The sequence below is a fragment of the Esox lucius genome, chromosome 19 (assembly GCF_011004845.1).
Source record: "Esox lucius isolate fEsoLuc1 chromosome 19, fEsoLuc1.pri, whole genome shotgun sequence".
Taxonomy (NCBI): Eukaryota; Metazoa; Chordata; class Actinopteri; order Esociformes; family Esocidae; genus Esox; species Esox lucius.
The window spans coordinates 31,806,664-31,831,197 of NC_047587.1; the positions used below are offsets into that span (position 1 = coordinate 31,806,664).

At 45.7% G+C, this 24,534-nt stretch overlaps 1 protein-coding gene across 4 annotated transcripts in view; it reads left to right on the forward strand.

Moving 5' to 3' along the window:
- The window catches only part of mon2 (MON2 homolog, regulator of endosome-to-Golgi trafficking), a 51,381-nt gene extending 27,431 nt beyond the window's left edge, over nt 1-23,950 (forward strand). Inside the window, exons 11-35 of one of the 4 annotated variants that reach the window (XM_010883949.4) lie at nt 159-312; nt 1,048-1,238; nt 1,504-1,585; nt 2,147-2,328; nt 3,972-4,084; nt 4,362-4,466; nt 4,693-4,773; nt 5,013-5,177; nt 5,265-5,366; nt 6,097-6,099; nt 7,001-7,111; nt 7,333-7,508; nt 7,796-7,958; nt 8,219-8,512; nt 8,631-8,829; nt 9,213-9,868; nt 10,093-10,236; nt 11,229-11,246; nt 12,644-12,772; nt 14,667-14,857; nt 16,191-16,251; nt 16,509-16,632; nt 17,127-17,334; nt 22,906-22,988; nt 23,228-23,950. In XM_010883949.4, the coding sequence (XP_010882251.2) occupies nt 159-312; nt 1,048-1,238; nt 1,504-1,585; nt 2,147-2,328; nt 3,972-4,084; nt 4,362-4,466; nt 4,693-4,773; nt 5,013-5,177; nt 5,265-5,366; nt 6,097-6,099; nt 7,001-7,111; nt 7,333-7,508; nt 7,796-7,958; nt 8,219-8,512; nt 8,631-8,829; nt 9,213-9,868; nt 10,093-10,236; nt 11,229-11,246; nt 12,644-12,772; nt 14,667-14,857; nt 16,191-16,251; nt 16,509-16,632; nt 17,127-17,334; nt 22,906-22,988; nt 23,228-23,391 (3,899 nt within the window). In that variant the 3' untranslated portion in view covers nt 23,392-23,950. The remainder of the gene's footprint in view (nt 1-158; nt 313-1,047; nt 1,239-1,503; nt 1,586-2,146; nt 2,329-3,971; nt 4,085-4,361; nt 4,467-4,692; nt 4,774-5,012; nt 5,178-5,264; nt 5,367-6,096; nt 6,100-7,000; nt 7,112-7,332; nt 7,509-7,795; nt 7,959-8,218; nt 8,513-8,630; nt 8,830-9,212; nt 9,869-10,092; nt 10,237-11,228; nt 11,247-12,643; nt 12,773-14,666; nt 14,858-16,190; nt 16,252-16,508; nt 16,633-17,126; nt 17,335-22,905; nt 22,989-23,227) is intronic. The other 3 variants (XM_010883951.4, XM_010883950.4, XM_010883953.4) reach the window with 3 other exon arrangements.
- The last annotated feature ends 584 nt before the right edge of the window (nt 23,951-24,534 follow it).

Genomic DNA, 24,534 nt, shown 5'->3' on the forward strand with positions numbered 1-24,534 from the left:
ACGAGTTCAGGTGGAGACGGTGGTGGGAAATAAGGGCAGCACGTTAACACTCAGGATAGGTGTGGGTTACTCATCAGGGTACAGGAGAGTGTGGAGGCTACACGGTGTGCAGGCTTTTGTTCCTGCCTCACACTAATGGCCATCTTCTGCCTTCCCAGGTGGCTCTGGGTCGGGGCTCCAGGGGGCTGCCCAGGGGGCCCCAGGAGCTGGGGGACAGGGGGCCGGTCTGACCGCTCAGGCTGCCTTTGAGTACCGCGGTACCTGGATCCCACTGATGACCGTCAGTGTGCAGGGCAGCGCCAAGGCTACCTAGTGAGTAGTACCACACACACACACACACACACACACATGCCCACATAAACCAGACACCGGTCTGTTACATTGTAATCAGAGTGTAACCATCCATTGGGTCATCCAACAAAGCTTGTCGGAGGCAGGCTGTTAAACCGTGATCATTTTGAACCACTGGTGATGGCAGTTCAGCTGTTATCGCTGACTAGACACCCTGGAGGACAGTTTAGTCATATTACAGTAGTGAGCATCATTAGCCTAATGAGAGCAGTACCAATACTGAACATCAACATTATTCCAATACTGAACATCACCATTATTCTAGTCCAACAGAGCAGTACCAATACTAAACTTCAACACTATTCCAATACTGAACATCACCTTTATTCTAGTCTCCCAGGAACACTACCAATACTGAACATCACCTTTATTCTAGTCTCCCAGGAACACTACCAATACTGAACATCACCTTTATTCTAGTCTCCCAGGAACACTACCAATACTGAACATCACCTTTATTCTAGTCTCCCAGGAACACTACCAATACTGAACATCACCTTTATTCTAGTCTACCAGTAGGGAACACATCAGCTTCCTCATGACCCACATTACACCTGCCAGAGGGAAGAGATCATTGTGTATATTAATAAGAATCTATCAGAACAAATGGCCAGGTGCAGCTGATCCTGCCGGTGTGGAAGCGGCAGCAGTAAGAGTGTGGGTTCATACAAAGGTCCTGTCGTCCTCCTCCCCCAGTCTGGAGATGTTGGACAAGGTGGAGCCCCCATCCATCCCCGAGGGCTATGCCATGTCTGTGGCCTTCAGCGCCCTCCTGGACCTCGTCCGAGGCATCACCTCCATGATTGAGAGGGAACTGGCCAAAGAGGAGGAGGAGTCGGCTGTACGCAGGGAGGCCAACCCCGACCAGAACGCCCAGCCTGAGCCTGGTAAGGAGGAAGCAGGGGGATAAGAGAGATCTTTGGCTTAGGAACTGGGTGCTTTTCTGAAAATGAAAGCTGAATCATAGCTTACGCTTTTCTGACCTCTAGTGGCCAATCCAATACCTGCAGTTCCTGAAGAATTTGATAGAACGCCAGCTTCTAGCAATGAATGAGTTGTCTTCTCTATCCAGGTGTTAAAGTAGCATTTAAATATGCCTGTATGAATATATATTGTTGGTCCATGATGTTGCTGAACTGCGTTTCTCTGCAGGAGCTCATCTGGTGTGGGAGGAGATGGTGAGTGCCTGTTGGTGTGGTCTGCTGGCAGCCCTTTCTCTCCTGTTGGACGCCAGGTAAACAACCCTCCTCACAGTCTGTGTTCAGTGTCTTCTCAAGTTACCTTGAACGTTTGACCAGGGGAACCCAAAGTTCAACCGTTTTGCAATACTTTTTACCTAAATGTGCAGTTATTGTGACAGTTCGCACTTAATTAGTCTTGCATTCCCACATCAACAAAAATGATGTAATTGCGTAATTTTCTCCATTGTGTTCTAGAGGCAGAAAATGTACAAAGATTTGTGAAAAAGGCGAAGCTGTCACTACAGTCCCCTATGTATGCATGTTTCAGTCCATCCTAAGGGCCAACTTATGATAATAATGCAGTTCTTTGTGTTTTGAGATATACTCGGTATTGCGATTTGATATTGCAATGAACTTTTCTCGTTTGAAAACATTGCTAGTAGGATTTTCTTGTGCTATAAATATCAGCAGCCCAAAGTTCTTCATAAATGGGCCCCTTCCCATGTTTTTTTCACAGACCGTACGATGCAGTTAGGTGGTGTGAGCTTGTCCCTGGACGATTAGGCCTTCGTCCATGTTTGTTCCTGACTCATAACCCTCTCTTTCCCATCTAGCACTGATGAGACTGCGACAGAGAACATCCTGAAGGCGGAGTTGACCGTGGCATCTCTGTGTGGTCGACTGGGCCTGGTGACACCTCGCGATGCCTTCATCACGGCCATCTGCAAGGCTTCCCTGCCTCCTCACTACGCCCTGACTGTCCTCAGCAGCAACGCAGCCAACCTCAACAACAAGAGTGAGCTGTGTGTCTGTGTCCGTGTCCGTCCTACACTGGCTTTGGTACATTTATTTTGGTATAAACTATAAAGAACGGGTAGTTAATTATTTAGGCGTTCTCTTAACTTTTTACTCCGACTTGCCAAACGCCTGTACGTTTGTGATACGTGTGTCTCTCTAGAGCCATATGAATCATTTCAATACTAACCATGGTGATGCTCCAGTTATATGACATTAATCCTGGCTGTGCCTCAACTGTTTTCTTGTTCGATGTAATTAGTAACACCAGGATGAATGTGTCAGGGGGTCTAGGCACACACATTTGTACGTTCCTGCGCACACACATTCTCACACACTCTCACACACACACAAACAGTCACTCGCACACTCTCTCCCTCTAATACACACACCACTTTTGAAATTTGCCTGTGAGATAAAGCTTGCAAGTGTAGATCAGCAGGATGGATGTTTCGCTAGGATTTAATGAATCAAGTCACTGTGGCAGATAGCTAGCTTGACTCAGGCATTCAGTTCCGAGTATGGAATGATAGCAATTAGAATAATATGCCCTAAAGCAGACATTTGAATCCAATGTGACTCAGCCTGGATAAATGTAAGCAATGGGTGGCCCAAGTTGCGACATAACACAAACTTTGTTATAGTGTGTTGTTGTCGTCAGGGGTTCTGTCTTGAGTAAGCTACACTATGAAGACAAGAATGGTCCAGTGTTGGGAAAAATATAAGTCTAAATATATTGACCTCCAAAGGATCGTGCCCTTTGTTCTGGACTTGTATTCAGAGTGTGTGTGTTCTCTTCAGCCTACTCTATCCAAGGTCAGAGTGTATATTCAGTGTGTGTGGGTTCTCCTCAGCCTACTCTATCCAAGGTCAGAGTGTGTAGTCAGTGTGTGTGTTCTCCTCAACCTACTCTAGCCAGGGTCAGACTGTATATTCAGTGTGTGTGGGTTCTCCTCAGCCTACTCTATCCAAGGTCAGAGTGTGTAGTCAGTGTGTGTGTTCTCCTCAACCTACTCTATCCAGGGTCAGACTGTATATTCAGTGTGTGTGGGTTCTCCTCAACCTACTCTATCCAGGGTCAGACTGTATATTCTGTGTGTGTGTTCTCCTCAACCTACTCTATCCAGGGTCAGACTGTATATTCAGTGTGTGTATGGGTTCTCCTCAACCTACTCTATCCAGGGTCAGACTGTATATTCTGTGTGTGTGTGTGTGTGTTCTCCTCAACCTACTCTATCCAGGGTCAGACTGTATATTCAGTGTGTGTGTGTGTGTGTTCTCCTCAACCTACTCTATCCAGGGTCAGACTGTATATTCTGTGTGTGTGTGTGTGTGTTCTCCTCAACCTACTCTATCCAGGGTCAGACTGTATATTCAGTGTGTGTGTGTGTGTGTTCTCCTCAACCTACTCTATCCAGGGTCAGACTGTATATTCAGTGTGTGTGTGTGTGTGTGTGTGTGTTCTCCTCAGCCTACTCTATCCAGGGTCAGACTGTATATTCAGTGTGTGTGTGTGTGTGTGTGTTCTCCTTAGCCTACTCTATCCAGGGTCAGACTGTATATTCTGTGTGTGTGTGTGTGTTCTCCTCAGCCTACTCTATCCAGGGTCAGACTGTATATTCAGTGTGTCTGTGTTCTCCTCAGCCTACTCTATCCAGGGTCAGAGTGTGCAGATCATCAGCCCGTCCAGTGAGTCTCATCAGCAGGTGGTGGCTGTGGGTCAGCCTCTCACTGTCCAGCCCCAGGGCACCGTGGTGGTAAGGACCCTCAACACACTACTGGAACTTCACAGGGCATAGACAGTCAGACCAACACACACACCGACATTAGTGTGATGTAACAGTGTGTTTAATCTCCCACCTTTCTCTTCTCTCTCCCCACAATCCCTTGCCCTTTTTCATTTCCTAACTCTTCCCTGCTCACCCTCGTCTCCGTCTCCATCTCCGTCTCCATCTCCATCTCCATCTCCGTCTCCATCTCCGTCTCCATCTCCGTCTCCATCTCCGTCTCCATCTCCGTCTCCATCTCTATCAGCTAACAGCTAAGAATATCCAGTGTATGCGAACCCTGTTAAATCTGGCTCACTGCCACGGGGCTGTGCTCGGTACCTCCTGGCAGCTGGTTCTGGCCACTCTGCAGGTAAACCACCGTACCACCACCCCCCACTCCGTCCTCGCTGGCAGACCCCCTCTGCCCAGTACAGCCAACCTGGGGAACTCCCTTTCTCTTTCGGCCACTCAGGCGCAAAACCATTATTTCCCTTAAAATGATTTTACATTTGTTGTTTGTATTGTGGGTTGGTCTGGGAGAATCCCTTTTCCCTCTCTGCCCTTTTGTCCCCCTCACTCTTTCCCTCCTCTCTCAGCACCTGGTGTGGATCCTGGGCCTGAAGCCAGGGGTCGGAGGTGCTCTGAAGCCTGGTCGGGCTGTCGAGGGGCCCAGCACGGTAAGACCAAGATCACCTCCCGGCCTAACCGCAGCGGACTGGCGTCCAATACTCCGCTTCAATTTGCCAACGGCTCCAAGCGGGTGTCATTGGCCGTCAGCTCGTTAACGTCGTTAACCAGCCCGCTGGTTAAAGCCACGGGACGCGAGCCCCAACCTAAACGCCATTGCTAGACGTTGACGAATGACCCCGGGGCCGGCTCAAACCAGCGGGCTGTCTGACTCGGTGGTGTGTCGCAGGTCCTGACCACGGCGGTGATGACGGACCTGCCGGTCATCTCCAACATCCTGTCCCGGCTGTTCGAGAGCTCCCAGTATCTGGACGACGTGTCACTGCATCACCTGATCAACGCCCTCTGCTCCCTCTCCCTGGAGGCCATGGAGATGGCCTACGGGACCAACAAGGTAACGGCCGCGCGCAGGGCCTCGTCCGCCCGAGCCTGGTGTCGCCGAGCGGACGCTAACGGCGAACCCGTGGCTTGTGTCCCCCAGGAGCCGTCCCTGTTTGCCGTGGCCAAGCTGCTGGAGACGGGACTGGTCAACATGGACCGTATCGAGATCCTGTGGAGGCCCCTCACCGGTCATCTACTGGAGGTGCGTGTCTCGTTGCCCGTTCGGACCACCGCAGGGCTACCGGGTGTGGCGGTCGCCTGGGGGCCTACCTGTGCCCTGGTGTCTTTTACTCTGTCTGCCTGTCGTGGCTCGATGATGGGGGGGGGGTGAGGTTAGGGGAGAGCCCAGACAGACCTGGGCCTTGTTGACGGTGAACCCTGATGTCTATAGCTGTGTGTCCCTCTGTACGCACTTAACAAGCCTTTCCATTTCATGGTACCCGTTTCTAATGCTCTGAGTGGCCCTATGAATTCCCATGTGATTCACGGTTTCTTCAATTGCTGGAACTTTAAAAAAACAAAATATGTTCATGGTCATGCGTGTATTTGATTAACAACTACACAGCGACTGAGAAGACAAAATAACCTTCAAACCTGAAATTGGGGTTTTCACTGCAAATTAGTCCAACAATGGCTTGGACTAAGTCTTTCCTAATTCTTCCTAATCCGGTTAACGTCAAGGGATTCCCATGTAATTTAGCTCAGAAGTGGACATTTGCAGGTGCCTTCAGAGCACAAATAGCCTTTCAAAATGGAAAATGATCCATCGTTACACTCTAACCAGAGGGACAGTATGGCTGACAATATGTTTGACCCCATCATATGTACCATGTCTGTGGAGGTTGTGTATATGGGTGTGAGTTTGTCAGAAACCGATGGTTCTCTTCAAGTTGTTTTTTCTCTTTCTTTTGCAACCCATGTCTGTTTTGCAGAAGGTAAGCTTGAAAACATCTCCCCAATCATTCGCTTTCTCTCTCCTGTCTTTCATTCCCACTGTCTCCACCTGGTCTGGTCTGCAAGTATGCAATGTGCTACTTGCAACAAATGTTTTATCGCATCGGCTGTTACGTTCTCTACATTTCCACAAACACACACACACACACACAAGTTGCATTTTGGGACATTTTATTTTTTGCATACAAAACTGGCGACACCTGTAAAGCACCTTGTCTCATCAGTTCTAATGATATGCCTGCTTTTCTAGTCACACACTTGTTTCCTGTTGGCCAACAAGTAGACAACACACAGACACTGGTGGGGGCGTGAAGTATGGTGCTAATATGACGACTCGCTCTCTGTTGGTGTTGCTAACAGCCCAGGGGATCAGGGAAATGAGCAACTATGCGACTCGCTGAAAGCCAGCTGATTTCACCATGATTATGTGTCTGTCGAATGGAATTACCTTACTTCACTGTTGGCTGAACAGAAAATCACAAGCCGACCGTCTCTGTTGTAATCTCCCGCTGGGAACATCAGGAGGGCCGAGCGAACGCCTGACTCCAATCTCTCTGTCTCTCTTTACCTCTGTCTCTGCTTCTCTCTCTCCCCCTTCCCACTCTCATTCCTCTCCCTCCCTGCCATGTTAATGTGCACATGGGTGTACCGTGTCATGTCTCATTCCTCCCCCTCCCCGCCATGTTAATGTGCACATGGGTGTACCGTGTCATGTCTCATTCCTCCCCCTCCCCGCCATGTTAATGTGCACATGGGTGTACCGTGTCATGTCTCATTCCTCCCCCTCCCCGCCATGTTAATGTGCACATGGGTGTACCGTGTCATGTCTGATTCCTGCCCCCCCCGTGCTCCTGTGTGTGTCCCCTGGTGTTCCTTCTCCAGGTCTGTCAGCATCCCAACGCCAGGATGAGAGAGTGGGGCGCCGAGGCCGTGACGGCCCTCATCAAAGCCAGCCTGGCCTACAAACACAACCCCCCGCTGGCGCAGAACCAGGTACTGCTGCTACCAGAAGCTCGGCTTGTTCATTTTCACACAGCAACGCAGCCACGGGACTTTGCTGTTTAACGGTCAGACTGGGCACAGTGTAGAGCGACGTGGTAACCGGCCCAGACACGGCGGACGCGTTCTCGTGTTCCAGACAGGGCTCGGTTCTCCCGCGTCGCCGTGCCGGTATCGTAACGCGCCTCTGTCTCTCTCTTTCCTGTCTCTGTCAGAGACTGCAGCTCCTGCTGTTGAACCCGCTGAAGGAGCTGTCCAACGTGCTACACGCCGACATCCGCCAGAAGCAGCTGGAGAGCGTGCTGCAGATTCTCCAGAGCCAGGGGGACAGTCTGGGGCCTGGCTGGCCCTTAGTGCTGGGGGTCATAGGGGCCATCCGCAATGACCAGGGGTGAGAGGGCAAGGGAAGGTGGGGGGCGGGGTGGTTTGAACTAGAGGGTGACGATTCAGAGGGGAAAACCTTCACGGAGTGTCTTTCACATTGTAACTCTATTAACACTTGAAGTTTTTTAGCATTAATATTCTTCTAGGATTAGGCTTAATCTGTGCCTGCGAAACCGGCCCCGTGATGTAGACCTAAATTCAGCTTAGCGTCCAGTATCTCCGAAATAGTCCTGGAAATGTCTAGTCTCCGTCAGACTCTGAGAAGTGCCTTGTCTATTCCCCGCCGTCCCCCAGCGAGTCCTTAATCCGAACAGCCTTCCAGTGTCTGCAGCTGGTGGTGACGGACTTCCTCCCCACTATGCCCTGCACGTGCCTCCAGATCGTAGTGGAAGTAGCCGGCAGCTTCGGCCTTCAGAACCAGGAGCTCAACATCAGTCTCACCTCCATAGGACTCCTGGTGAGACTGTGCACTCCTCGAGTGCTTCGCCTACTTGACCGTAGCATTGTCTTGTATACCTTCCCGTGTGTTTAGAACTCCGGTACGGCTGTTTTCACCTGATTATTGTTTAGCATGCTGCTGCGGTTGTAATCGTGCCCCGCCATCAAATAGTTAAAACCGAAGCCTTGCCTCTTGGGCATTTTGACACTTTGTCAGTGACCATTTGTACCCCCCCCCCCCACACACACACACACGCACCTCCCTTTTTACCCCCGCAGTGGAACATCTCAGACTACTTCTTCCAGAGGGGCGAGGCCATCACCCAGGAGCTGGAGAGAGAGGAGGCGGTGTTGCAGAAACAGGCCCAGGAGAAGGGCGAGCCCCTGAACAGACCCTTCCACCCAGCCCCGCCCTTTGACTGTCTGTGGCTGTGTCTGTACGCCAAGCTGGGCGAGCTTTGCGTGGACCCCCGGCCCGCTGTCAGGAAGAGTGCCGGTCAGACCATGTTCTCCACCATCGCCGCCCACGGCACCCTGCTGCAACAGCCCACCTGGCACATCGTCGTATGGAAGGTACCGAGCTCCGTCACGCCGATGGCGCGCCAACGGCCCCGGTCACATCTCGTGACCCGCACGACCCCGCGGACCGTCCGCCCCCCCGCTGACCGCCTGTTTGCCTGTGTTAAACCAGGTGCTGTTCCACCTGCTGGACTGCGTGAGGAAGTCTTCGACCACGGCTGACAAGGAGAAAATCGAGTCGGGCGGCGGCAACATCCTCATCCACCACTCACGGGACACGGCTGAAAAACAGTGGGCGGAGACCTGGGTGTTGACGCTGGCGGGGGTGGCGCGTATCTTCAACACCAGGAGATACCTGCTGCAGCAGCTAGGTGTGTGTGTGGACATTATGTCCCCATAAGTATAGTACAATGTCACTTGTGGGGAAATTTTTCTGGTCCCCACAAATCAAAAGTCTATTTCCGGTTTAGGGTCAAACATACAGTTAACTTTACAGTGAGAATTGGGGTTTCTTTAAGGTCCAGTTGTTATTGTTTAAGTTTAGGGTTAAGGTAAGGCCATTACATCTAGGTACATTTTAGGCATAAATGTTCCTTTATTGAGGTTAGGGTTAGGGCAAGGGAGCATGGAATTTGGTTTTTCTGGTCCCCACAAGTTACAAAAACAAGTGTGCGTGCGTGCATGTGTGTGTGGACCAGACTGTCCTCACAGGGATAGTAAACAATCGTACCTGGTTCATGTGTCCACTCCGCAGGGGACTTCTTCAAGGCGTGGGAAGTTCTGCTGGACCACATTCAGTCTGCTGCCCTTAGTAAGAACAACGAGGTATCCCTGGCGGCGCTCAAGTCCTTCCAGGAGATCCTCCAAATTGGCACACCAGTCAAGGAGTCCGCCTTGCCCACCGAAGCCCTCGCCCTGGCCGCCCTGGGCGTTCCCCCGGTCCTCATCGACCCGCTCGGCGCCTCGGGACCCGGCAGACCTCTGCTGCGCTCGGACTCCATGCTCGAGAGGCTTACGCGCTACAGCAGCGCTGAGCTCCAGGTCCCTCCCCCGGGGGAGGAGTCAGCGCTGGAGGACTCCGCCCTGTGGTGGTCGGCGTGGAACACTTGGTACCGGACAGGCACAGACAGCACGAGACCCCCCGGCGGCGGGACGGGGACGGACAGGCCCTCGTTCATCCCCAGTCAGCCGTTCTTGACGGCGTTAGTCCAGATCTTCCCTGCCCTCTACCAGCACATAAAGACTGGCTTCAGCATGGACGACCTGAGGAAGCTGGGGGTGATCCTCCACGGGGCCGTGTCCGTACCCATCAGCAGTGACGCCTCGCCCTTCATTCTGCCTTCCTACACAGAGGCTGTCCTCACCAGCCTGCAGGAGGCTGTCCTCACTGCACTCGACGTGCTCCAGAAGGTGGGTGTCGGGAAGCAGCCCAGGGCTTGTCTGACCTGCACGCGCTCTCTAAGCGCCATTCTGTTTAGATTTGTGTATTACTTTACACTGTTGCAGAGACCAGCACCTTGTTTTCAAGGGCAATTCTATCTCGATAATAACCAGAGGCGTAGTGAGCAGGTCGCCTGGTTCTGGCGATGTGGCCTGGTTCTAGTGAATGAGGTCCTCTGGTTCTCCCTCTGTAGGCCATCTGTGTAGGGCCAGAGAATCTGCAGGTCATGTACCCGGCCATCTTTGAACAGCTGCTTCTCTTCGTCGAGTTCTCCTGCAAGCCCCCTCAATATGGCAAGGTGGAAACCAAGCATGTGGCCAATGCTAAATACAACCAGGTAACAAATCTCTCCGACTTGTTTTTTCTCCCTTTTTGTTCAAGTTTATTTTCCTCTCTCCTTCAAGCATTCTTTTTTTTTTCTATTTCGATATCCAGATATTTTTATTCATGGAATGTTGCTGAAACACTTCTACGCCAATGGTCGTTCCTATCCTGACTTTCTGAACATGACTGGTCATTTCCCACCCCTCTGACGTTCATGAAGCTTCTTCTTTTTCTTCTGTCTAGTCTTCATATGCCCCTCCTCTATTGTCCTAATCACATGAAACAAGTCTTTCAAATAGCATAAGCAGCCTTACACCATCAATCTTCTTTCTCTATTTCACTAGCTCCCTAGGCTGGCTAGCCACAAGGAAAAACGTTTCCAGTTTTAAGACATAATTCATGCCTTTTCCCTGAGTGCAGGACAAATAAGTCCCAATGAAATATCAAGACAGTTATTTGATTTTTATTTTGTACAAACATTTTATATTTTCACTTTTTATGAAGTTGATGGATTACATTTTATTTTATCACACTTTTCAAAACAGATGGGACTTTTTTAAACAAAACTACTATCTCCTGTAGGTGTTTTTCCTCACTATTCTCAAAAATGTCCAGTCTTCTATTAAATAAATTAATCTGCTGTACCAGCTGCTGTACTTCTGAGGGGAGAAATGTGTTTGATGACCAGACTTCATGGTGGTGGCTGAATCAGCTATGTGTCTACGCTATGAGAGCACTCACCAGTAAAAGCTCCATGTCTGTCTACGCTATGAGAGCACTCACCAGTAAAAGCTCCATGTCTGTCCATCAGTTCACATATCAGTCGTTTTTTCCAGTCAGTATATTAAATCAAACTGTTAACAAACATGATTGCCGATGTCCGTCAAAGGGTCAGTGGCGACAAGTTGCAATAATATCAGGCACCAGCAAACAAGTTAACTCCAACCTTCTCGTTGTTCTGTTTTTGTGTCGTACTATCTATCTACTCACTGGATCAACCTTTAGATCCAACTGTTTGCACCGGTGAGTCCCAACTCCCTCCTTCAGCCCCCTCACATACTGTTACTCTGCTGTACTCAGCTGTGTACTACTGCTCAAAGGTCCCATCACTACCACAGTAGATGAGGTATTTCACCCACCGCATGGTAGGACCTCATCTACATCACTCACTTGAACCTGTGTGTTCTGTCTGCCACTAACTAGTGGTTATTCCTCTGTATTTCTACCTACTATGTCCCATTTCACTATCTACCTGTTACATCCCACCCTACGATCTACCTGTTACACCCCACCCTACGATCTACTTGTTACAACCCACCCTACGATCTACTTGTTACAACCCACCCTACGATCTACTTGTTACATCCCACCCTACGATCTTCTTGTTACAACCCACCCTACTATCTACTTGTTACAACCCACCCTACTATGTACCTGTTACAACCCACCCTACTATGTACCTGTTACAACCCACCCTACTATGTACCTGTTACAACCCACCCTACTATGTACCTGTTACAACCCACCCTACTATCTACTTGTTACATCCCACCCTACGATCTACTTGTTACAACCCACCCTACAATCTACTTGTTACAACCCACCCTACTATGTACCTGTTACAACCCACCCTACTATGTACCTGTTACAACCCACCCTACTATGTACCTGTTACAACCCACCCTACTATGTACCTGTTACAACCCACCCTACTATGTACCTGTTACAACCCACCCTACTATGTACCTGTTACAACCCACCCTACTATGTACCTGTTACAACCCACCCTACTATGTACCTGTTACAACCCACCCTACTATGTACCTGTTACAACCCACCCTACTATGTACCTCTTACAACCCACCCTACTATGTACCTCTTACAACCCACCCTACTATGTACCTGTTACAACCCACCCTACTATGTACCTGTTACAACCCACCCTACTATGTACCTGTTACAACCCACCCTACTATGTACCTGTTACAACCCACCCTACTATGTACCTGTTACAACCCACCCTACTATGTACCTGTTACAACCCACCCTACTATGTACCTGTTACAACCCACCCTACTATATACCTGGAAATTCCCATCCAACTGTCTTACTGTTACATGTCATCCTACTATCTACCTGTTACCTCCCATCCTACTATCTACCTGTTACCTCCCATCCTACAATCTACCCTTTTTAATCCCATCCTACTTTCTATCTATTAAGTGCCATCCTGCTATCTACACCTTGATTACCATCCTACTTACTTGTTAAGTTTCATCCTACTATCACTTATATTACTGATTGTTGTTGTTATCCGTGTCCATATTTGCATGTTGGTTTTTATCGCAAATCTCAGTGTTTAAATGGAGGGATGTTAACCTTGAAATAAACCCAGTCTATCTTTCTCTGTGTCTTCTCAGGCAGAATGGGTTGCCTTAAACTATGTCCCCTTTGCTGAGAGGTCCCTGGAAGTGGTGGTGGACCTGTATCACAAAACAGCCTGTCATAAAGCTGTCATCAATGAGAAGGTCCTACAGAACATCATCAAGGTGCTGTTGCCAACATCAATACATATTACCAATATTATCAGTATAAATGTAAAATCTTACCTGATTTCTTTCCACCTTTGAATTTTGTGATCCAATTTACTGTCTGGGTCTTGCGTTATCGCAGCAACTTCTTACAATTGGGCATCATTTCCTTTTAAATTATGCCCAATTGAGTCCTATGCAACCAGTTGAGGGGAGATCCTAACTAATTAGTTACCTAATTAACCAATCAAGTGAAAGGGAATACTTGCAGACACTTGGCCCTCTGTGGGACACCTGTGCTCTAGTGATATGTCCTCTGATCTTCCAAAGCCATTCTGATCACAGTGCTTACTTTCAGTACCAGTATAAAATGTGAGTATAACTGAGAAAATGGTTATTATCTAAGTAGGTTTATCTTTTACTAATGTATACGCTTCAACTATGAGAAGAATTAATGTCCTTGAGTGGTCCACCGGTCAAAGCCACTGCGTCCAGCACACATGTAACGCTGCCGAGTGGGTTTTAATCCCATCTGCTGCTCTTTCCGCAAGAAACTCTCCTGGATCCTACACCACCTTCCTGTCTCATAAAGAATTAAATTACAAAAATAATATAGATATTCAAAAAAGAACAGATTGAGCTGTCAGGCACCTGACCACCAGGAGTTGCTGGAACGAGACATGTTAAGGCAGCCTCGTCATCTTACCCATCTTACCTATCCACCCTGGACAGTGCTGAGACAATTTGCATCTCACAGCGATTACATAATTTCATTATAGACGAATAAAGCGCTTTTCATTATAAAGGAATAATCTCAAAGTGCATCGAAAAGAAAATAATAAATATGCAGGTAATAATATTAAATAAAATAATATATGTACTGAATATTTACATTAAACTATAATGATAATACAGTAAACTAAATTATTTATATATTATTATATAATAATGTAGCAGCAAGGAGAGGTGTGACGAAGGTCAGCAAAGAGAGGTGTGATGTGGGCAGATTTATCTGATTGTCTCAGGATCCTTGTTGCACTGTTTTGGATGAGCTGTATTTTCTGTATTTAATTTGCTGGCAGTCCCACTAGTACTACATTCCCATCATCAATTCTGGAGAAAACTAATGTATGGATAAGATGTTCTGGATCAGATTAGGCGAGAGATGTTCTTAAAGTGAAAAGATGTTTTACAGAAATGTCTAATGTGGGCCTTAAAAGAGAGTAGGTCACATTTCAGAGGTATTGAGTTGGAGGAAGTTGAGTTGCATCCAACATCTTACCTCATCCAGACAGTTGGACAGGGTTGGCATGGCAGGCTTCGTTTTTATGTACACCTGTGTATGTTCTGCGTAGCAATGGAAATAAACACTGTGATGTCTGAAGATCTGGCCAAGTGGGAGCATTGTTTAGCAGTGAGAGAATAGGTATTTTTTTATATATATATCAGCCATATACATTATGACCACTGACAACTGAAGTGAATAACACTGATAATCTCGTCATCATGGTAATGTCAATGGGTGGGATATATTAAGCAGCAAGTGAACATTCTGTCCTCAAAGTTGATATGTGAGAAGCAGGAAAAATTGGCAAGCATAAAGATCTGAGCAACTTTGACGACTGGGTCAGAGCATCTCCAAAACTGCAGCCCTTGTGGGGTGTTCCCGGTCTGCAGTGGTCAGTACCTAGCAAAAGTTGTCCAAGGAAGGAAAAGCGGTGAACCAACGACAGGGTCATTGGAAGCCAAGGCTTATTGATTCACGTGGTTAGTGAAGGCTGGCCCGTGTGGTCCGATCCAACAGTTTTGATGGCTTGAGTGGGACTTACACAATATTAGGCAGGTGTTCATAATGTTATGGCTGATCTGTGTTTATGACTCTATTTCTGCCTTTTCTGTGCTTCATCTATAGACCCTGCGGATACCCCTGAGCCTGAAGTATGCATGCCCGTCAGAAAGCACATGGAAGCTGGCCGTATCTTCCCTTCTCAAAGTGCTGTCCATCGGGCTGCCTGTGGCCCGCCAGCATGCCTCCTCTGGGAAGTTTGAAACCATGTGGCCAGAATTGGCCAATGCCTTCGAAGACTTCCTCTTCACCAAAAGGTTGGTAACTAACTTTGAAATATCTGAGATACTTTAAAAAAGCTAAAAGGCTAATCCACCAATGCAAGCCTTGTTCTGGAGAGACAGGTGGGCTAGCTAGGTGTACATTTTTACCTCAGTTGCTGGATAGCTAGGAAATGTATTTAGGCAATACTACCAAAGTCAATATTAGCATGTGAAGTGTTTATGCACAGTACTTTCGGAAATTATTTAGACCCCTTTATGTTCTCCACATTTTCTTGTGTTATAGACTTAATTTATAATTGATTTAATATATATTTGGCCATCAATATACATATAATACCCCATAATCGTTTTTATGTTTTATTTTGCCAATATATAGAAGTGCTTTTGGCAGCGATCACAGTTTTGAGTTGAATTCTTCTTTTTAGATATTCTCAATCTCTCTTAATACTTTCAAATGGCTCTCTAATTGTAAAATCACTTAAAATGCACTGTCAATTTAGCAGGCTACCAGATAAAGAAATCTGTGATTATCTGGTAGCTGTGGCAATGCAAATCTTCAGGTAGGGCTGGGTTGGCAGGTTCACCAAAAATGTTGCTTAATTACTACTCAGTCCACCCCAAAGATCTGAAAAAGTCCCCAAGTGGTGTAGGATAATTTCCGATCTGGCAACACTGAAGCAGTGAGAAAAGGAGGAAAGTGCACAAGCTGCTCTGCCTCATCATGATTGTTGTAGGAAGAATGCATATTGATCTGACAGCACACTTCATACTTTGAACATATGTAAGCAAAATATACTTTATCATGAAAATATGAATGAATGTATGTGTTCTAGTCAAATATGCCAATACTATCTACTGGCTGATTTAGGGATCCAGAGTACAGGCAATTGTTTTAAAAGCAATAGGCCAATAAAATGTGATAGTGTGTAATACCTCCTCTCCAATTTCCAGGATATATACAGTACCGGTCAAAGGTTTGGACACACTTGTCCATTCACTTTCATGAGTAAGTGTGTTCAAACTTTTGACTGGTACTTGTACTCTATGACACACTACTACACGATTTTCCAATTTCACACTAAGACCACTTAGATGTTTAATAATGTATAAAAAAATGGGGCGGGGATTACAACATTGTTGTTTTGATATTTTCCTATTCAAAGAGTTTAAAGGAGTTTCAGTATTTAGCTTTCTGGGGAACCTGGTCCAAGTTGCCTGGTAATGTTGGAACGATTTCTACGTTTTGCGTCGGAGCATGTCTGACTGACATTTTGACAACAATCATTAATTCAGTAAAGACAATGCATAGAAAATGCCATAAAGCATTAGCTCATTTATAACATTTCTGTTACTGTTTCTTTTACAGCACACCTCCAGACAATATGTCTATCCAGGAGTTCCAGAAGAATGAAGCCATTGATGTTGAGGTAAAACCTGACTTCAGCATTTACATTCAATTAATTTAGCATATGCACCTTTCTGGAGGGTTTTGCGGGAGCAATTAAGGTCAGCTGTTTTGCCCTGGTACAGAATGATAGATTTTTCACCTTACTGGTTCAGGGATTCACTGTAGCAACCTTTTAGTTACTGGTGCTTTAACCGCAAGGCTGTTTCTTTGATTTGTAATATTGCCTGTACAACTGACCCTTTCTGCGGTCTGCCTGTGTCTCTATGGGTTTTCCAGGTGGTACAGCTCATCAGCACAGAGATCTTGCCATTTGCCAACTTTATTCCCAAAGACTTTGTTGGCCAGATTATGACCATGCTCAATAAAGGATCCATTCACTCACAGTCCTCGTCATTCACAGGTACGGAAATAATTATATAGGTCAAGTTATGGGAGCCCCTGTGTGATGCACAGGTAAAGTCACTGCCTCATGGTTAGTTGCATCATTGCAAGACGAGGGTTTAAATTATGCAGATTTGCCTGGGGATCGTGTGGAGAGGGGTGCAATTGGCCACCATGGTCAAGATTTTGGGGGATTAGTGATTGACTAGGGTTGCCTTGCCCCATCGTGCTCTAGCGACTCCTTGTGGCGGCTTGGGAGCCTGTTATGCTCAATCAAGATGGATGGCTTGAGGTTGGGTTCCATTAGGCGCACATGGATTCCTGGTTCCGTGACCTATAAATATATCTAATCTAAGTCTATTTAAAATAAGTTTGGTATTTTTTCCACAATGATTGTGCTTTTAATTATTTATACTAAGATCAATTCCAAATGCTGTGAAGTGCGTTGACATTTTCTACTTCTCTATTTCTATGTCTTATAACCTGTTAATATGCCTTCCTTACCACCCACAGAGGCAGAAATTGAAGTGCGGATGCGGGAGGAGTTCTCCAAGGTGTGTTTCGAGACACTTCTCCAGTTCTCCTTCAGCAACAAGGTGTCCACACCCCAGGAGGGCTACATCTCGCGTATGGCCCTCTCTGTGCTCCTCAAGAGGTCCCAGGATGTGTTGAGGCGATATGTGGATGATGAGAGGCTGAGTGGACGCTGCCCCCTGCCCAGGTAAGTCAGATACATCAGTACAATGGCACAAGCAGCTCAATAGCTAGAGCACTTCACTTGCAGTGATATAGCAGGTTTGAGGGTAAACACACCAAAAGGCACTTACAATGCATAAAATTAGCATTCACCTTCAACAATCGAGAGAGTGCTTACACTGGCAGTTCCCTCTCATGCTATCGCTATTTTTCTTTTGGTATTCATATGGGATGCATTCTGTGGTACGTGCAATGTCTTCCTAGGTTGTGTCCTTTGTTAGTTTAGTTGCACAAATCACAGTCTTGTCATTTGTTGGTGTCTTCTGAGATGCGCCTCATTACAATTTCAGTAGACTATGTGCTGCTAAAGGCAAAGTGCCCAAATCTGCCACTGATGGAAATGGCATTAACATTTTTATTTTATCTTATATTAAGTCAGACTTATATTATCTGTATGAGTCATCCATTTCAAAACTAACTCTTCGATAATACACTAGCTACAATTCTCAGTGGATTTTATGACAATTTATTCCAACCACCCATTAATTTGCTAAACTTTTTACAAACAAACTAAATGTGCATGTCTTCACACTGAAAGTGATAAAATGAAGTGCATTTCATTTTGATGTACCTTGTATTATATTGAGTTTGAGAGCAACTGTATGCTGATACATAATATTGCTATCAGAAAAGATGTCTCATCCTCACTTTCATAATATGGGTTAGTAAGTCGTTTTTTTTTTTTATATATATACAGTGTCTCACAAAAGTGAGTACACCCCTCACATTTTTGCAAATATTTGATTATATCTTTTCATGTGACAACACTGAAGAAATGACACTTTGCTACAATGCAAAGTAGTGAGTGTACATCTTGTATAAAAGCGTACATTTGCTGTCCCCTTAAAATAACTCAACATACAGCCATTAATGTCTAAACTACTGGCAATCCCTAAGTGAAAATGTCAAAATTGGGCCCAATTAGCCATTTTCCCTCCCCGGTGTCATGTGACTCGTTAGTGTTACAAGGTCTCAGGTGTGAATGGGGAGCAGGTGTATTACATTTGGTGTCATCGCTCTCACTCCCTCATACTGGTCACTGGAAGTTCAACATGGCAAAGAACTCTCTGAGGATCTGAAAAAAAGAATTGTTGCGCTACATAAAGATGGCCTAAACCCTGAAACTGAGCTGCAGCACGGTGGCCAAGACCATACAGCCGTTTAACAGGACAGGTTCCACTCAGAATTGAGTGCACGTGCTCAGCGTCATATCCAGAGGTTGTCTTTGGCAAATAGACGTAATAGCGCTGCCAGCATTGCTGCAGAGGTTGAAGGGGTGGGGGGTCAGCCTGCCTGTGTTCAGACCATACGCCGCACACTGCATCAAATTGGTCTGCATGGATGTTGTGCTAGAAGGAAGCCTCTCCTAAAGACGATGCACTAGAAAGCCTGCAAACAGTTTGCTCAAGACAAGCAGACTAAGGACATGGATTACTGGAACCATGTCCTGTGGTCTGGTGAAACCAATATAAACTTATTTGGTTCAGGTGTCAGGTGTGTGTGGCGGCAACCAGGTGAGGTGTACAAAGACAAGTGTGTCTTGTCTACAGTCAAGCATGGTGGTGGGAGTGTCATGGTCTGGGGCTACACGAATGCTGCCGGCAGTGGGGAGCTACAGTTCATTGAGGGAACAATGAATGCCAACATGTACTGTGACATACTGACCCAGAGCATGATCCCCTCCCTTCGGAGACTGGGCCGCAGGGCAGCATTCCAACATGATAACGACCCCAAACACACATGTAAGACAACCACTGCCTTGCTAAAGAAGCTGAGTGTAAAGGTAATGGACTGGCCAAGCATGTCTCCAGACTTAAACCCCATTGAGAATATGTGGGGCATCCTCAAATGGAAGGTGGAGGAGTGCAAGGTCTCTAAAATCCACCAGCTCCGTGATGTCGTCATGGAGGAGTGGAAGAGCACACAGTGGCAACCTGTGAAGCTCTGGTGAACTCCATGCCCAAGAGGGTTAAGGCAGTGCTGGAAAATGATGGTGGCTACACAAAATATTGACACTTTGGGCCCAATTTGTGACATTTTTACTTAGGTGTGTACTCACTTTTGTTGCCAGCGGTTTAAACATTAATGGCTGTGTGTTGAGTTATTTTGAGGGGACAGCAAATATACACTGTTATAAAAAGCTGTACAGTCACTACTTTACATTGTAGCAAAGTGTCATTTATTCAGTGTTGTCGTATGAAAAGATATAATCAAATATTTGCAAAATTGTGAGGGATGTACTCACTTTTGTGAGATACTGTGTATGTGTGTATGTGTGTGTGTTTATTTTATATATATATATACACAGTATATGTTTACAGTTGGGAGAACAAGTATTTGATACACTCACAATTTTGCAGGTTTTCCCGCTTTCAAAGCAGGTAGAAGTCTGTAATTTTTATCATAGGTACACTTCAACTGTGACTGATGGAATCTAAAACAAAAATCCAGAAAATCACATTGTATGATTTTTAAGTAATTAATTTGCATTTTATTGCATGACATAAGTATTTGATACATCAGAAAAGCAGAACTTAATATTTGGTACAGAAACGTTTGGTTTGCAATTACAGAGATCATACGTTTCCTGTAGTTCTTGTCCAGGTTTGCACACACTGCAGCAGGGATTTTGTCCCACTCCTCCATACAGACCTTCTCCAGATCCTTCAGGTTTCGGGGCTGTCGCTGGGCAATATGGACTTTCAGCTCCCTCCAAAGATTTTCTATTGGGTTCAGGTCTGGAGACTGGCTAGGCCACTCCAGGACCTTGAGATGCTTCTTACGGAGCCACTTCTTAGTTGCCCTGGCTGTGTGTTTCGGGTTGTTGTCATGCTGGAAGACCCAGCCACGACCCATCTTCAATGCTCTTACTGAGGGAAGGACAGTCGTCCTGTCCCCTTTGCAGAAAAGCCTCCCCAAATATGTTTCAACCTCCATGCTTCATGGTTGGGATGGTGTTCTTTGGGTTGTACTCATCCTTCTTCCGCCAAACACGGGGGACCACATGACCATCAGACCACATGACCTTCTCTCATTCCTCCTCTCATTCCTCCTCTGGATCATCCTGATGGTCATTGGCAAACTTCAGACGGGCCTGGACATGCGCTGGCTTGAGCAGGGGGACCTTGCGTGCGCTGCAGGATTTTAATCCATGACGGCGTAGTGTGTTACTAATGGTTTTCTTTGAGACTGTGGTCCCAGCTCTCTTCAGGTCATTGTCCAGCTCCTGCCATGTAGTTCTGGGCTGATCCCTCACCTTCCTCATGATCATTGATGCTCAACGAGGTAAGATCTTGCATGGAGCCCCAGACCGAGGGAGATTGACCTTCATCTTGAACTTCTTCCATTTTCTAATAATTGCGCCAACAGTTGTTGCCTTCTCACCAAGCTGCTTGCCTATTGTCCTGTAGCCCATCCCAGCCTTGTTCAGATTTACAATTTTATCCCTGATGTCCTTACACAGCTCTCTGGTCTTGGTCATTGTGGAGAGGTTGGAGTCTGTTTGATTGAGTGTGTGGACAGGTGTCTTTTATACAGGTAACGAGTTCAAACAGGTGCAGTTAAAACAGGTAATGAGTGGAGGACAGGAGGGCTTCTTAAAGAAAAGCAAACAGGTATGTGAGAGCTGGAATTCTTACTGGTTGGTAGGTGATCAAATATGTATGTCATGCAATAAAATGCAAATTAATTATTTAAAAATCATACAATGTGATTTTCTGGATTTTTGTACCTATGATAAAAATTACAGACCTCTACATGCTTTGTAAGTAGGAAAATCGGCAGTGTATCAAATACTTGTTCTCCCCTCTGTGTATATGTATGTACACTCACCTAAAGGATTATTAGGAACACCTGTTCAATTTCTCATTAATGCAATTATCTAATCAACCAATCACATGGCAGTTGCTTCAATGCATTTAGGGGTGTGGTCCTGGTCAAGACAATCTCCTGAACTCCAAACTGAATGTCAGAATGGGAAAGAAAGGTGATTTAAGCAATTTTGAGCGTGGCATGGTTGTTGGTGCCAGACGGGCCGGTCTGACTATTTCACAATCTGCTCAGTTACTGGGATTTTCACGCACAACCATTTACAAAGAATGGTGTGAAAAGGGAAAAACATCCAGCATGCGGCAGTCCTGTGGGCGAAAATGCCTTGTTGATGCTAGAGGTCAGAGGAGAATGGGCCGATAAAAGAGCAACTTTGACTGAAATAACCACTCGTTACAACCGAGGTATGCAGCAAAGCATTTGTGAAGCCACAACACGCACAACCTTCAGGCGGATGGGCTACAACAGCAGAAGACCCCACCGGGTACCACTCATCTCCACTACAAATAGAAAAAAGAGGCTACGATTTGCACGAGCTCACCAAAATTGGACAGTTGAAGACTGGAAGAATGTTGCCTGGTCTGATGAGTGTTGATTTCTGTGGAGACATTCGGATGGTAGAGTCAGAATTTGGCGTAAACAGAATGAGAACATGGATCCATCAAGCCTTGTTACCACTGTGCAGGCTGGTGGTGGTGGTGTAATGGTGTGGGGGATGTTTTCTTGGCACACTTTAGGCCCCTTAGTGCCAATTGGGCATTGTTTAAATGCCACAACCTACCTAAGCATTGTTTCTGACCATGTCCATCCCTTTATGATAACCATGTACCCATCCTCTGATGGCTACTTCCAGCAGGATAATGCACCATGTCACAAAGCTTGAATCATTTCAAATTGGTTTCTTGAACATGACAATGAGTTCACTGTACTGAAATGGCCCCCACAGTCACCAGATCTCAACCCAATAGAGCATCTTTGGGATGTGGTGGAACGGGAGCTTCGTACCCTGGATGTGCATCCCACAAATCTCCTTCAACTGCAAGATGCTATCCTATCAATATGGGCCAAAATTTCTAAAGAATGCTTTTAGCACCTTGTTGAATCAATGCCACGTAGAATTAAGGCAGTTCTGAAGGCGAAAGGGGGTCAAACACAGTATTAGTATGGTGTTCCAAATAATCCTTTAGGTGAGTGTATGTGTGTGCGTGCGCGTGCGTGTGTGGTGGACCTCAAGTTCATGAATTGACTTGCAAGTAACAACGTAAACAAAGAGCATTTCAAACAGCCTCATATAATTCTCACGTTATGCTAAATACTGGGTTCATATTGTCACAAAAACTTGGAATTTTGTGAAATACTAGTTTGTCGTTTTGTAACTTATTGTGCAATTTAATTATTGGCTGTAATGGAATGGGCCAATTAAATGTAACCTAGATGGGCATAGTCATTTATTTTTGTATGCAATTGTTCAATTATGTTATTCTCTTATCGAGTATTAAATGACTAAACCGGGTATTGGTATCGGTCAAAATTCTGTCTCCTGACGATAATAGTGTACCTATGATTTGTTTGTGGAGATTTGAAGTTGGGGGCTCATTACATATTTCCTGTTTGGTTACCTTGTTTGGTTCTGAATGAAAGTTTTTGTTGTTTATTAATACAAAAAAATGACATGTAATTCCTCTTTTTCCTTTTATTTTATTTGTAGGCAACAAGTGACTGAAATCATATTTGTCTTAAAAGCTATCAGCACTTTGATGGACTCACTTAAAAAGACCCAGCCAGAAAACGGTAAGTAAAAATCATAATCACAGAAAACTATTATTTTACTGTCAGTCATATATCCATTTGTAGATCACTGAGTCTGGGTACCCCTGGGAGTATTCACAAATGGAATGTATTTCTGAAAACAGATTTCTACCCTGCTACATGTAGGTCAATTTAAAATAAAGTACATTTTTGGAATGTCTTCTCTTTCCTCACCCCCTCCCCCCCAACACACACACACACACACACACACACACACACAGTGGATGGGACCACGTGGGCCCAGGTGATTGCCCTTTATCCTACCCTGGTGGAGTGCATCACATGCTCCTCTACTGAGGTCAGCTCAGCGCTGAAGGAGGCCCTTGGGCCCTTCAAAGACTTTATGCAGCCCCCAGTCTCCAGAGTACAGAACGGAGAGTCCTGACCAGACCAACAGCCTTTTTGTAATGAAGAAAATCATAATGAATGTGTCCTCCGGAGGCCCAAACACAAATTTCTGGTGAAAGGACTAGGAGACGGGCGGACTCTTTTACTCCATGTGAGCTCATCTAACAGACAGTAACTTGTGGCAATGAGCTCTCAGTGACAGACTCTGACCTGCTACACATGACATCATCAATGTATGCTTCTAATGCACGGAGGTTGATACCACCTCCCATTCTTTTTCCTGGCTGGACTTGTGTATTAACTGCTACAGTAAAACAAATTGAGGTGTTTCCTTTGGTTTTTGTTTGTTTGATTTCCAGAAAGGAGATTTGATGTTCAATGTATGTTGACAGTGTTGATGATATTATTTTGAGAAAATAAAAAAGAAAGTAGGAGTTTTAAAATGAGACGGGGAAAAGATGGAGGCCTTTTGTGACATTTTCAACAGCAAGGATTTTAGTCAAAATCTTACTGTAACATTCCATGTCATCTTTTAGCTGGCCTGAGAAGGGATGTACTCTTCTGTATAAAATAAATGACACAGTTCTAAAAACAATTATCAGATGTATATGTTTTCCTCTGATGTCCTGTCCTCAATCCTAGAAATGAACCATTTGATTGCTTGGTTTCATTTTGTTAAGCATGTGAGGTTGTTGTGTCAGACTTTGCTCAGTCTTAGAAATCCCTATAGATATGTTTTTAAACTCAGTCTATTGTACTGGCCAGTACAGATGTGTTGAGTAGCAATACAAACACTTTCTGTCGATACTTTAAATGTAATATTAACAGAAATATTTATTATGCACATGTTTGTCCAGTGTGAGGTTGGGACATTTTTTAGTCGAAATCAGTGCTTTTAAACCGATAATTTGCTTGGTTCTTTGCTCTAAGTAGTGCATTACCCTATGTATGTGATATAAGTGCCACTCACATTTCTGCTGAGTTGCTATCTTAAATTGACAGAATCAAAAAATAAGTTGGTGGTTGTATTCCAGCAAACAAAGGGACAAACATAGGTACAGTGGGGAGAACAAGTATTTGATACACTGCCGATTTTGCAGGTTTTCCTACTTACAAAGCAGGTAGAGGTCTGTAATTTTATCATAGGCACACTTCAACTGTGAGAGACGGAATCTAAAAC